At 32.0% G+C, this 15,138-nt stretch overlaps 2 protein-coding genes across 2 annotated transcripts; one reads left to right on the top strand and one right to left on the bottom strand.

Moving 5' to 3' along the window:
- The first annotated feature begins 3,413 nt into the window (after positions 1–3,413).
- On the top strand, positions 3,414–4,711 carry LOC111913777 (FCS-Like Zinc finger 8). The gene is made up of 2 exons (XM_023909487.2): positions 3,414–4,305; positions 4,457–4,711. The coding sequence occupies exons 1-2, from the start codon at positions 3,626–3,628 to the stop codon at positions 4,542–4,544; spliced, it is 768 nt and encodes a 255-aa protein (XP_023765255.1). The 5' UTR covers positions 3,414–3,625; the 3' UTR covers positions 4,545–4,711.
- A 2,967-nt stretch (positions 4,712–7,678) lies between these two features.
- Positions 7,679–10,082, bottom strand: LOC111913776 (uncharacterized). The gene is made up of 4 exons (XM_023909485.3): positions 9,904–10,082; positions 8,199–9,806; positions 8,004–8,102; positions 7,679–7,919 (listed from the first exon to the last, which is right to left on the bottom strand). Exon 2 carries the CDS (start codon positions 9,581–9,583, stop codon positions 8,924–8,926), a length of 660 nt encoding a protein of 219 aa, XP_023765253.1. The 5' UTR covers positions 9,584–9,806; positions 9,904–10,082; the 3' UTR covers positions 7,679–7,919; positions 8,004–8,102; positions 8,199–8,923.
- Between the last annotated feature and the right edge of the window lie 5,056 nt (positions 10,083–15,138).

The raw sequence follows: 15,138 nt of genomic DNA, 5'->3' as shown, positions 1-15,138 counted from the left end.
TTGAGGGATTCATGCACACTCTCGGGTATGTCTGAACTCAAACTGAGGAATTGGTAATCTTTTGAATGAAAATAAGTTTCTAAAAAGATTTTTCTAAAGAAAATAAGTTTTTGAAAAGATTTTCATAAAGAAAAAGAGGGTGTGATATGTGCAATCAGTCAAGCTTAAATAAGTGATTCTCATAATATCCATGCATGTTGATACAATATATTATTTGAATGATTGCATGCTAGGATGAGGCTAGGGATACTTTCAGGAATTGCATGATAGATTGGCCTGATCTGTGATGCCTTGTAGCCTAGGAGAATTGGATGTTATTCAGATTTGGAATTTGTATTGGTATAAGTGATTGTTAAGTGTATGCTTTAAAAATTATATACAATTAGGATCATATAGCCCTAGAATGACTGATTTGGCCTTATTTCCTATTCCTTGTTTGGTTGTGGTCTTAGGGTAGAGTATTTTATTCGACATTCTATTTGATCATGTATTGTAGGGATGAAAGTGGGTCCAAACCCGGACCGGATGGACCCCGGACCCAGAAAACCCGGAACCGTTTAACGAGATTTTTTAGAACCGGAAACCGGACCGGTATATAGGAACCAGTTTCGGGTACGGTACCGGGTAAAGTGGGTCTAGAACCGAAAAACCTGGAAATAAGAAAGTGGGTAAGGTGGAACCGGGTAAAATGGGTTTAGAACCGGAAAACCCGGATTCATTTATTTATTTATTTATTTATTTATTTATTTATTTATTATTATTATTATTATTATTATTATTATTATTATTATTATTATTATTATTATTATTATTTGTAATTACCTCAATCGCATTATCTTTCAACCGTTATAAAAAAATTAATAAACAAAAATTTTCATTTAGGTTATTGACGACATTGATTTTTTTAAAAAAAAAGTAACGTGATATAACAAAGTTGGTTAAATATTACTGTAAAATATGTGCTTTTAGTTATGTGATTGTAATATATATTGTATATTCATATGGATGAGTTAATTGTAACATGATTAGAGGTTCTAATTAAAAAAAATAGTTAGAATAATTAAACAACAAAATGAATATATAACCTTTTGTAAAAGATCCACTGTAAATAGATTAAAACCTTATAGAACTTTAACTCATTAAGCCAACAAAACAAGTTGATACTAAAAATAATAAAACTTTCGATTTCACTCTTTTTGATCAAATACACTATTATATAGTCAAATTCACTCAAATAAAACACCATAACATATTACAAAAGTTATTACATTATAATGGATTGAAACGATTGCATAAGCCAATTTTTCAAAATTTCCTACAAATGACGAAATCACCCTTTTTAATTAAACCATTGTTTAACATATAAAACCAAACTTATAACCACTTATCTAATATTAATGTTACATATAATTATGGCTCTTACAAATAAAGTTCACCAGAGAGGGGAATGAGAGATAGGCTGAGATTTTGTTAGATGAATGTCATGTTTCATCTCTGTGAGTTTTCCATTACTTCAATGTTTTCTCTTTTTATTATTATTATGATAGCTCATATGCAAATTGAGATTATGATAAACAACCATCTCTAATCCTACATCCATTTTCTTTAGATCAAAAATGTATAAATAATATTTAATCTTTAACCGACACTATTTTTTATACAAATTTTTATACCAAAAATATATTCCTAGTATATTCATTTTTTAAAACTTATATAGATTATGATAAAATACCCATCAACTTATAAGCTTTTTTACATATTTATTTATATTTCATTATTTCGTATATAAAAATTATAAAACGTACAAAAATCGGTTTCGGTCCATTAAACCCGGTTCCGTTTTTTTACATATCCGGTTCCAAAAACCGGTTTCGGTTTTTTTACCCGGAATACCCGGACCCGTTGGACCCGTACTCGAAATACCTGGAACCTGGATAAGACTAAATTTGGAACCCAATACTCGGACCGTTTAAACATTTTTCGGTTATACCGGTTCCTGTCCGATTTTTCGGTTTTATAACTCATCCCTACTGCACAGCATCCTCCAGAGTTTTCCGCATTGGCGATTAATGATATTATTCTGATGTTTAAATAATATATTTACTTTGGTTGGTTTGGAATAACTCGTTGTATGATTATTGTTTTAAAAAAGAAAATTTTACCTTGTGTTTTCGGGACGTTACAACTTTATTTAAGAAATATTTTTTTAAGTAGTAAGCTATAGTAGACCTTTTTTATTTAAAAAATGTTATTTTTTAAGAATTAAGTAAAATGTGATTCATAAAATATACGGGTTACGGGACGAGTTTGGATATCTGTAGACTCGGTAGATGAAGATATGAGTTTAATTATTCAAAACCCTGAAGATTAAGTAGCGGATTTGGATCAGATTTTTGAATTTGTTAAAAGTGTTTGGATCAAGGTCGATTCTTGTTAAACCCGTCTCATTGTCTAGTCTAATCATATGTCTTTTGTTGCTGAAATATGAAAAAAGAATTTATGGTCTTGATGAAATATGAATTCGATTGAACAAGATGGTGTATGTGCATATCTTCTTTGCCAATTCTAGAAATGAATTTATACGTAAGGGTCTTTTCTTATTGAATCTAAAAACGAGTTTATTGGTTAATGTTTATATATTCTTGAGGAATCCATAAACTCATATTTACACACATAAACGCTAAGAACTTAAAGTTGGTTGAGGAAGATGACCAAAAAATTCAAAAGTTGGTCAAGAAACTCATATTTGGTCAGAAAAGACATATGAAATCAATAAAAATCCATTATAATCGGTAATATTGGTACTTTGTGAATAATTCCAACAAGTTTAAGAGTATATCGAACACAAAAATAAGTTTAATGACTAAATGTATACAAAACATTTAGTTTGTTACCGTTACAAGTCATTATCTCTTTGAAATCTAATTTAATAAATAAGTTTTTTTTGTTACATGTGACACTCTCATTTAATTTGTCAAATATAATTTTTTGTTACATTTTATTTTAATAATATTTTAATATAATAATTGCAATAAATATAGTAATAAATAAATATCAATTTCATAATAAACTTACATTCTTATTTCAAAATTCTCAAATTAAAGCTCATTAGTTTATTTTGTTTATTTATTTATATTTAAAAAATAAAAAAATTTCAATTATAATAATTCATTATTTTTCTTCTAAATTCAAAATTTTTAAATATTTTGACAATTCTATTTTTTTTTTTTTAAATTAACCTATATAATAGATTGTCTCACAAATGACAACTAATTTGTATACATCATATATAAATTTCAAAGTTTTGTTAGTATTATAACAAATCTTTATCGAATACATTTTAAATTGTAATTAGAAATTACGTTATCTAAAGTTAATTTGACTAAAAATATTTTTTATAGGTGCTAAATTTGGCCTATGTTTTCTTTTCTTTTTGTTTCTACTTTTTGAAGCTTGGAAAAGTGAGCCTTTTGATCAATCATTGCATAAAACCCATGAAGGGTATGAACAAATTTCTTGCCCTTTGTTTGAATCCATTTCTTCTCGATCCATCTTCTTATTGAATTAAATTCAATCGAGTATTGTCATAACACAAAATCTTCGAATTCAAGGGATCTTCAATTCTATGGCTAATACTAAAAACCCCACCAAACCGATTTCATCTTTTCTTGGTTCTCCAAGGCTATTCAATGTCTTCATGGCAAAAACCATTTCTGATGCAGAATCATCACCAACCTCAGTTCTTGACACCAAGCAATTCTTCACAACTTTCAGAAGTAACCCATTTCAGTTTAAACAAAGCCCAGAAAAATCCAGAAAGATCTCTGAAGAAATCAAAAACCCATTTGAGAAATTTGAATGTGAAAATGGAATTGCTCTTGCTCTTCTTCAAGAAAACCCTAATAATACGATACACAAACCTAATTCCATCAGCCGAAAGGTTCTGTTTGGATCAACCCTCAGGATTCAAATCCCATCACACTCTGAAGATCCTTGTGATTTTGGGATCAAGTCCAGGAATTTGCAGTCGCCGGGTCGGGTAACCACAAATGGACCCGGATCTCCTCGAGCTTCTATGGATGCTTTGTCTTTGAGTGAGATGGAGCTCTCGGAGGAGTACACAAGAGTAATCTCATATGGTTCTAACCCAAAAATCACCCATATTTACGACAATTGTGTTGTGGGCAGTTGTTGTAATGCTTTTCATTCGGATCATAGCCCGAAATCGCCACGGCAGAGCTTTTTAAGCTTTTGTTATACATGCAAGAAGAATTTTGAAGAGAATAGCGACATTTTCATGTACAGGTTCGCTGAAATTTGAGTTTTTTTCTTCAATTTGCAAAAAATGGAAGTGATCTGTGATGTAATTTTACCAGAAAAAACAAATTTAGTTGTAAATTTGCTTTTAATTTTGGTTGAAGATAATGAAATAAGCTGTCAATTTCTTTAATTACAGGGGTGAGAAAGGGTTTTGCAGTGAAGAATGCAGATGCCAGGAAATGATTTTGGATGAATTGATGAACTCAGAGCAATTGTGTCAATGACTACTTTACCCTTCTATCTTTATCTTACGGAGGTGGATGCAAATCATGCAATGTTGTAGTTTTTTCGATAACGATGAAGATAAATTAAGTAGATAGCTTGTTGTAACATCTTTGATGGAGTAAATATAGCTCTCTTCAGTTAAATAAAATGCAAAAATATTAACCTATCTTCTATTGCATATGTTATACTTCAACAAATATAACGACAATATTCTTGAAGAGAAAGGCGTGGTTCAGAAAAATATAGAGAAACCAAAAAAAAGTTTGTGTTTCATGTCTTTCATTGGGAATATAAACGAACACGAAAATGCTTAAGCGGTTCTTTTCCAGAACTTTAATCCTTGATATATGGATATTTGATTATTTGGAGAGAAAAGAAAGAAAAAAGTTTGTTGGATATTTGGAGAGAAAAAAAAAAACAAACAAAATTTTCTGTTAAAAAATTAATTTTTCTTCCTTCTGTCTATAAAATAAAATTAAGAAAAAAAATTCACTCCATTACTAATCCGATTAAAACCAATTATTTATTATAAATAATAAATTAAAATGAGATAGGAAATATCTCAGTATTATATTCTATTTAAATTAAAGAGAATTTTTTCTATAAAATTTGTTAATTTTTATTATTTTTATTGAGATAATATTTGATTTCAAAAATTACAAATCAATAAAAGCATGGGATATAACAAATAAAAAAAGAGAAAAAATTGAATGAGCAATTTGTGAGCTTGGTTATAGACTTGTAGTGGTGGTCTAGTTGATCATCAGTCATCTAATTTGTATTTTCTTTATTTGAAAAAGTGGTGAGCTGCTCGCTGAAAACCTCCCGTAGCCTTAGGGCGTGTTTGAAAAGTGTTTTTCAAACTTCTTGTTTTTTTGGAAAACCAATGATTTCTGATTTTTTTAAAATGTTATTTTTTTCTAAAAAATTGAATCTTTACCAAATATTCTTTTAGCTTATAATAAATCATTAGGTGTGAGACTCATGTATTACATTAGTTTAATTAAAAAAATAAATATAAAATTTTAACAATTTGAAAACTTTAAATTTATAAAAGAAATTTTGAATTATTAAAATTAATAAGACTTTAATGTATTGAATACATTATATATATTAACATTTTCTAATAAATATTTTACATATATATTATCTTACATATTAAATGTAAAATTTTAATTTAATAAAATAAAAAATACAATAAAAAAACAAATAGCAAAAATAGAAAATTTAAAAATTCTAAAAAATATCATGTGTCCAAATAAAGGAGAAAAGGGACAAAAAAACCTTCATTTATTATAATAGATTTTAAAAAACCTCTCAAACACCCTCTAAATACCCCTAAATGTTATGTGGTGTAGATTTCAATCATTTCATATAAGAGATCTGAAACTCGCTCGAATTACTGTTAGAATCCTGTAATTGATCTCTTTATGGTTGAGAATTTTCAATGTAAGAAGACTATTGGCTTTTTGAGAAAAAAACAAGTTGCTTTTTTAATCTACTTACTTCTTTTTTTGGGATTTTTACATTCATATCCTTATAAACTCTAAAAATTACTTCAATATCCTTATAAACTTTAAAATTACTTATATATCCTTTTAAAACTATTAAAATTACATTAATATCCAGATCTATTATTGAATTAAGATTATATTAATTTTTTAGTATTTTATTTATCTAATATTCAAAGTTATATTTTAGTTTACTAAAATACCCCTGCCTATCTTTTCAATCAAACGAGCCGTCTTCTTCGCTATCTAGTGTCGGTGATGCAGTTTGATATATATTCTATCTTTTCCTAATTTTAGCTATGGCATCCAGTGGGAACTACACGTAAATGTAGTAAATCAGTTTTGATTTTTTACCCTATGGCTACGATTTTGATTTATGGTGCCAAAACTCAAACTATATGCTCTGCAACAAGACTAGATTGATCTATTGGTACTTCCAAATCTCCATTCTTATCTATAGTAAAAAAATATCAAGTGGCCACCTAGTGGTCAATTCAATATAGCACTAGTGATTAGGTTCCTTGAGAGCTATATGGAAGATCTAAATTTTGCAAACTTTTGCTCTGTATCAGCCAACCTAGATTACTCCTGCATAAAAAATCCAAGAGTAAAACCCAACATCCCTCTGATTAAACAATCGCCGATCCAAATTCCGGTGCTGAGCACCGTCACCACTCTGATTCCAGCCACCCCCTCGTCTTCCTGCTTTTGAAGCCAAAATCTAACCGCCTATCATCTGGGCTCCCCAATATAACATGTTTAATACTTTGGTTATGAGAGTAAACATGCTCCGTTCACGTTGTTTAAGTTATAGGGTTGTAAGGGAGAAAAAAGTGTGGGAGATTGTAAAGGAGGTGCTGAATCATGGGAGGAAATAATGAAGAAGAGGGCTCGTTCGACTGAAAATATAGATAGGGGTATTTTGGTAAAGTAAAATATATTTTTGAATATTAGATAAATAATTTATTAAAAAATTGATATAATCTTAATTAAAATATGGATTTGGATATTAACATAATTTTTATAGTTTTAAAAGGATATATAAGTAATTTTAAAGTTTATAAGGATATTAAAGTAATTTTTAAAGTTTATAAGGATATGAATGTAAAAATCCCTTTTTTTTTTCGTTTGTCTAATAAGAAAGTAACCTTAAATTAAGCAAGATAAATATTAATAAAAAAAGAGAATCGTTAATAAAGTCAAAACCATCAACCGAGTGAATATTGTCAAATTCCAACAACTACTCCACTTTCTGCAAAATTAACAAAACCAACGGCTAGAATCATCATATAATAGGTAACCAATTTTATATCTTTTGTTTACATTTGTAGAAATTTAACATAAGTTGACATTTCAATTTCCAACCATCAAAGTTAGTGATGTTTTTTGGACAATTCTCAATCCTCATTATAATTCTTTACATCTAGAAAGGGTTAAATAACAAAAAAATGGTATACAACAAAAAAAAAAGATAGAAAATAATTCTAAGTATTTTTTCACCATTCATCACAAGAGAAATTATAAGTTTTTATCGTTTTTAAAAATAAGTTAAACTAAAATGATAGATAGTTTTGCATAAAATCGTTACCTTCTTGCTGATTTGACTGAAGATGGGTAAAAAATGGTAAAAAGATCAAACAACTTCTTCAAACAAACATAAAAGCATTAAGCATCTCATCCGATACGAGAAAGTTGTCAAGCAAAAAAAACATTCAGTCTAGATTGATTCATCAGACAAAACAAAAACAAACATAACCTTCAAAATAAAGTCTTCTCAGAAGGTTCAAAAACAGAATGTAAAAAAACAGTGGAGCATAACACCAACAACCATAGCTGAAACAACAGCCTCCAGAAAAAGCTTCTCTGCATCAAATCATATGCCATATGTTAGAATTAATCAATAGGTAAAACACCTATACTTCAAAGTCATTAACAAAAAAAATCAACCTTTTTATACAAGTCTTGCTTCAGAAGCTTCAAACATAAACCCAAGAAATTGAAACTACAAATCTACAACCATATCAACAGCCACTTGAAGATGCTTCCCTACAATGGGCAAATGTGGTATAAACTAGATTAAAATCAACAATATGCATAAATGATACAACTTGAATACAAATTATGGAAATTCAAGATCCTTACCTTCAAGTGGCTTGGCAAGATCTACAATAAAGGACCAAAGAAACAGTGGCAATGACTTTCCCAACACAGTAAAGTAAGACCAAATGGCAGAACAACCAACTATTTAACTTCTTTACTTCCTCTTCCCACTTTCCTCTCTTAAAAACCAGAAAAGATGGTGAAGAGAAGCATTACAACCTCGAAAGGAAAGACTTGAAATTCTAACTCTATCTTAAAGGATATAAATAGAAAAGATAAAAGCAGAAAAAAAGATGATGACTCCACTACTATAACCAACTATAACAAATGGAAGAGATCATTAGCCACTGCCTAAGGCAACCATAGAAACTTCAGCAAGTTATGAATATGTATTTGTGACTTTCAGAATATTGATCTACCACCAACCACCTAAAGCAGTCACACCCTTTTTACACCCAATATCTGCTTCCATGACATTTGATCCAGTATCAACATGTCCCATCAATCCCAATACTTCAATCTCCCAAGAAACTTCAACAACCTATGCATCTGTAACAACTTTCAGAAAATATTGATCTACCACCAACCACCCAACAAGCCATCAGCATATCCTTGAACCATTACACCACCCTGAGCTTAACTACATGGAAACTAAAATGCAAACCCGAAGTAACTACTGATTTATTCATCCTATATACAGTCTACACTAGATTACTGCAAGAAAGTAGATATTTTTATTTACAGGAGTGATTATCACTCCTAGTATGTCACTCGTCGACCAAGTCAAGATTAAGGATGCGACGAAGAGTCTTAGTGGCAAACTCATCGTCACTGTTAAAGAAGTCTCTACGAGAAGACTTGTGATGCTCCCTTGTAGGGGAAGGGGGAGCAGATTTTGCAACAGGGGTCAACAAATCAAGATCAGAAGCTGAAACTGAAGGCAGGTTAAGAGATACAGTCCTTTTTGGCTTGATTGAAAACTTAGGTATAGGTAAAGAACTAGGAGGTGGTGAATTTGAATAAGCAGGTCCAGCCCATAGCTCAGAGTAAAAGAAATTGTCATTCAAAGAGCCCCTTATGTTATCCTTGAGAGAGTAATCAACATGTTTAATATCAATTGGGATAGGAACGGAATTACTTTTAGTGATTCTCTTTGTGTGTTTAGGGTTTTGGTCGGAGTTGAAATGCTTTTTCACATTAGATGGGACTGCGGATGGTGTTTTTGGGGAAGTAGGCAAGGACTGTTTAGCAATAGGTGGGGAACGAGCCTTCAGTGGGCTTGGAAGTATACCTGGCCCAGATTGAAAGGTACGGCAATTGATTTCTCTGAAATCCCTGGAAGGATAAGAACCAAAGGATCCATGGTTTCTGCCACGGCTTCTGCTATGAAATTGATCCTGCTGTGCAACAACTACAAGCGTCTCCATTTCTGAGTCTAACTCTCTAAAAAAATACGGTCACTAGTAGGCGATTAGCTTTCTCCCTCCTAATAGATCTAACGAAATTCAAAATCAGATCTAAACAAACGGTTAGTTTTCTTTAGATCTTCTCCATAACCAACCGAATCTTAGCAAAACGTCGTTAATTCCAGTGAAGCCAAACCATACAGCGAACATAAACTTGTATAAGTCGTCGATCAAACAATCAGATCTATACGGAATTGAATAAATACATCGTTTAGATACATACTCCATAGTTAAAAACAGGAAAATTGACGAAAACTTTTCGATTTATGAAGATCAATTACCTGAAGAGGGAAGGTTCGATCTGGATCTATCACTGTGGATCACTCTTACGACCTAGTTAGCAGCAGATTCGATGATTTCAAGTAAAAACGCCAATGAAAACCGTAGCCAGCTTTGGGAAATATGAGAGAGAGAGAGAGAGAGAGAGAGAGAGAGAGAGAGAGAATATCAGACAAAAACGGATCTGAAATTACTCACAGTCATATTTAAGGGGTGTTTGATGCGTCCGGCTAAAAGTTACCCCACTCGCCCTGTCGCTTTATAACGTGTCTTCATGTGAAATGACAAGTATAACCCTGTTTGGTTTGATATCAACTAATTTAAAAGAAAAGAAAAAAAAAATGTTACATAAATCTCTCCTTAATTTTGATATTTGTTAATTTATAGTATTTTTAAAATAAATATTATCTATTAGTTAAATTTTAGTTTTTTTTAATTTTTAAAATTAAAGTCATATACTTATTTATGTAAATTATTAAATATGATATATATGATATTAAAATGCAATAAATATGTATCTTTTTTATTTTAAAGTTGTACATTGAAAAATATTTTCTATTTACACTTTAATGTTTAATCTTTTTTTAAATCAACATGTGTAATACACGGGTTTCACACCTAGTATAAAATAATTAAACAAAGATTATAAAAAAATTACAAATTTAACCAATTTTCTTAAATATTTTACAGAAATTAACTAAAAAAATACAACATTATAAAAATAACCATCAAAATCGTAGAAAAATTAGAGTTACCTGTGATTTTTGCTATTGATCTACGAATATACAAGTATTTAAAACGTAGGCGTACATTGGCAGTTATACGTTCATAGATTGTCTTTCTATAGTTTATTTCTGGTATAAATACCCCCTCACACCACACTACTATCGCAAATGAATTTACTTCATCTGCGGTTTCCTCTAAAGTTCATCTGTGATTTTGCACAATTTTGTTTATTTTTTTTATTGACTCCGAAATTGATAGGTTTGACTATGAAACAACTATATATATAAAGTCTTGCAAAAAAATTATCACTTTAGTTGTTGTTTCTCTAGAAAATTTGTTTAAAACCTCTTTAATAAAATGAATAAATATTTGGCTTGTGTTGTAATTGGTGGGAGATGTGAAGTTGTGAAAACAAATCTTGAATATGTATGTCCACGGGGAGGTATTTCTGAATTCGTTTTGATATTTTCTGAATATAATAGTTATAGTGATTTTATATATTTGGTGAAATTAAAACCGATTTCTTAGATAAATATAAACTTAGTGTTCATTTCCATCATCCTGAATTAAATCATTATATATTCATGGTTGAATACATTGATGTTAGAATGTTAATCAACGCAATCAAATCGGTTGGAGGAAGGGTTGTGAAAGTGTTTATGGTGGTTGATAAAGGTGATGCGGTTATGGAGGGTGACGAGATCGGAAATGAGTGGGTTCCTAACTTATCCAGCGATAAAGGGGGCAACAACCCAATATGTACGTTCATGACTCCTAGTGTACCTCAGTTTCATAGTGTTGCTGAAAAATGTTAATGTGAGGTATTCACTTATTCACTATGTGGATCCTGAAAATTATAAGTACGTTGGTGATGATGATGTTGGTACATATCTTAATGACGTGGGTGGTTGTTATGTTGACGTTCCCCAACAAAAAGTTAAAGTTATCAATATGGGTGGAGTAGATGATAGTAAAAAGAAAAAAGTTATGATTCAGAAAGATGGAAATCTACATGGTTACGGGGATTTTGTTGATGTAGATTTATATATATATATATATATATATATATATATATATATATATATATATATATATATATATATATATATATATAACCGACTTATAAAGCAATTCTGATGGAGATGAGTTAGATGATGAACGTAAAGTTAAGTTTCCCGATAACCTTTTCTACGGTATGCCCTCTCTACCAGCCTGTCCAGTTGATGTTAATGAAGATATCTCATCACAGATGTTACACCTCAATCAAAAGATTGAATGTATTTGTATATTTAATAACAAATACCTTCTAAAATGGGCGATTGGGAAAAAAATGTCTTCAAGAATGTTTTCAGACGAAGACAAGTAGATTGACCAAATCAAGGTATGAGGTTGTGTGTGTTAGGAAAAATTGTTCTTGGTTAATAAGAGCAAAATGAATTAAAATTTCTGACAGGCTTTTGCAAGTGAATATATTTGTTGATGTGCACACATGTTCTTCAACAATGTTGCAACTTAATCATCGACAAGCAAACATACATTTTTTGGGTGAATATCTTGCTGATGTTTTGGTTGAAGATTATCGTAGAGTATAGTGGGGACAATATATTATTAACGATATGAATGCACAATTAAAAATTTGTATATCATACCATCATGTTTGGCGTGAGAATAAATATGCACTGTTGTTGCTAAGGGGTGCGAAAGAGGATTCTTTTACCAAACTTCCGCCTTTTTTCCACAATTTGGTCAAACATAATCCCGACACAGTGACACATATTCAAACAGATGGTGGTGATCGATTTGAGTACTTATATATCACACCTGGTTGTCCGGTTAGTATTATTATATTTTAGTATTATTATTTTTATTTTTATGTACTTAACTATAATCAGTATATTTGAATAGATATACAATGTATTGTAGGTACTCTCTTTTGTCAATTGTTGTAAGTCGACCCTTGTAGTAGATGGAGCCCACCTAAAGGGTGAGTTCAAAGGTACCATGTTACCTGCAGTTACTGAGGATGGACAAAACCAAATATTATTGGTTGCATATGGTATATGCAAAAATGAGTGTACATATTCTTGAACATAGTTTTTTCAAAAACTATGTGATTTCATAAGCAATATGGAGGAACTTACAATTATATTTGATAGGTATCCATCTATAGCGACATATGGCATGTCACGCCCTAATCCGAATCGTTGCCTATTTGGGTGTAGGTGGTGGTATGTGGATGATTCTAAAATTCAGAGTTAGTTTTAGAGCCAAGGGTATTTTGGTAATTTGTCAGCCCATGCTTTTATGAAAATTGGATGTTCGTACGGGATATTGTAAGGCAGGTATGATTTGTTTAAAGCATAGAGCTTCTTGTTACCTTTTCATGGATATAAGGATGGTGGGAATCAAAATTGTATCAAAGAAGTTATGGCCTTCGGAATAAGTTAAGGTTTGAGAGAAGACCCTAGTGCGCGGGGCGTACTTATGCGAAGGGACACACCAGGCGTAATGAGGAGTACGCTTAGCGTACCGCGAGGTTGGGAACGGGGTGCGAGACCTCGTACGTTGGGCGTACGAGGGTTAGAGTGAAACCCAAATTTCTAGTGATGTACCCTATATAAGCTTTATGTTAGTCCCTTTGGTTCATTTCTAAGCTAGCCTCCATACCCTAAAAAACCCTAAATCGACTGTGTAACCTCTTGGTAATGTCCTTGAGCTATTGGAAGGCTTTCATTTTTCCCTTGGGAAGGAAATAAGAGAAGTTTGAAATTGTTTGGCTTGGTGGAGAAGCTTTAGATCCAAAATCATCATCTTATGGGGAAGCTTTTTGAGGTATCAAGTTTTCATCTTGGCTTGTATATGTCTAGATCTTTTCTTGGTTAGTTTGTCATGATTTTGGTCTCCTTTTTGGGTCTATGGATGGGTTGGGTTGTTAAAGGGCTTGTTCTTTTAGATCTGAATTTGTTTTGGTATCCTCGAGCATAAAGGTGCATGCTTTATGTGAAGAACGGTGCCATGCATGCATTAAGTCATCTATTAAGTCCCTTTTAAGCTTAAGATCTTCATTTAGTCATGTACGGACATAAAGTTGGCAACTTTACGTGATAATCCATCTTTAGGCGGTCATATTTGTGTTATGGAACTTTGTCTTAATGGATTAAGTGAAAAATCAAGTTTGGGCTGGTTAGGGTGAGTACACTAGGCGTACAAGCAGGTACGCTTAGCGTACAAGTCTCCAAGCGAGTATGTTGCGTGTACGTGCTTGTACGCCCCGCATACTCGGTCTGTTTGGGCTTTGGTTTAAGCTACCTTTTTGGGCTTGGTTGCTTGGGACTTTGTTGGGCCATTTGAGAATATGTGTTTTGGATTAGTGATAAGTTAATGGGCTTTAGGGTAAGTCCCAAATAAGGGTTTGGGCCCAATTTAGAAAAATAGGTCATAAGTGGGCTTTTGATGATTATTGGTTGTGGGCCTTTATGATTGGGAGTTTGGGCTTTTATCTTGGACCAAACTAAATGGGGGGTAAAATGGTCTTTTTACCCCATATATAGATTATTGGATTTGGTTTGGAACCAACATGTTAATTGAATTTCATTCATGTTTGATAGCACGAGATTATTAGCGGATCTGCAGTCAGAGAGTATCAGCTGGTTTCAGTTGTACAATGTGAGTCTTCTCACTATATCCATGGGTAGAAGGCACCAATGCCGACCCATTACTTTTTTATGTGGAATGCAAGTTGTCTCTGTGATACTTGCATTAAAGACCATGGGGGTTGCCCATGGCACTTGGATAACAGACCATGGGGGAGCCCATGGCATTCCAGGTAAAGACCATGGGGTAACGCATGACACTTGGATATCAAACCATGGGGGAGCCCATGACATTCCATGTAAAGACCATGGGGCAGCCTATGGCAACTATACGTATGTCGCTCGATATTGTGTGGTTGTGTGTTATTTGGTATTTTGGAGAACTCACTAATCTTTGTGCTTGTGGGTTTCAATTTATGTTTCAGGTACCCTGGTTTTCAAATGGAAGAGCTCGGGATGGTTGCAAAGCACACACCACATGTTTCCACATTCTGTGAATTACTCTGATTTGATGATGTTTTGCTAAATATTGGTTACCTTGGTTTTATGGGAAAGATATGTATTAACGATTTATTAACCTAAAAACAAAAAAAAAAATATGTCATGATTTTCAGGAGGTTACAAGTTAGTATCAGAGCCTTGGTTTGAGGGATCCAGATATACTCTTGGGTTTGTCTGAACTCAAACTGAGGATTTGGTAAAGTTTTCAAAAGAAAAGTATTTTTAAGAAAAAGAGTTTTCTAAGATAAGAAAAGGGTGTGGTGCATGCAATCAGCCAAGCTTATCTGATATGATTTGATTTATGAATCTATGAATCGCATGCTAATTAGAGTTAAGGAAGTGCTCAGTTTTTGCATGATAGAATGCTAAGACAGATGCCTTTGTATGTCTATTGTATGAGCTAGTAGACTTGCAAGC

Source organism: Lactuca sativa, chromosome 8, assembly GCF_002870075.4.
Source record: "Lactuca sativa cultivar Salinas chromosome 8, Lsat_Salinas_v11, whole genome shotgun sequence".
Taxonomy (NCBI): domain Eukaryota; kingdom Viridiplantae; phylum Streptophyta; class Magnoliopsida; order Asterales; family Asteraceae; genus Lactuca; species Lactuca sativa.
This window is presented reverse-complemented; position numbering and strand designations above follow the sequence as displayed.

Excerpts from the sequence above, each read along its gene's own strand:
- LOC111913777 (XM_023909487.2), top strand. The coding sequence starts at position 3,626 with ATGGCTAATACTAAAAACCCCACCAAACCGATTTCATCTTTTCTTGGT. Across the intron at positions 4,306-4,456 it reads AGCGACATTTTCATGTACAG|GGGTGAGAAAGGGTTTTGCA; the intron begins GTTCGCTGAAAT and ends CTTTAATTACAG.
- LOC111913776 (XM_023909485.3), bottom strand. The coding sequence starts at position 9,583 with ATGGAGACGCTTGTAGTTGTTGCACAGCAGGATCAATTTCATAGCAGA.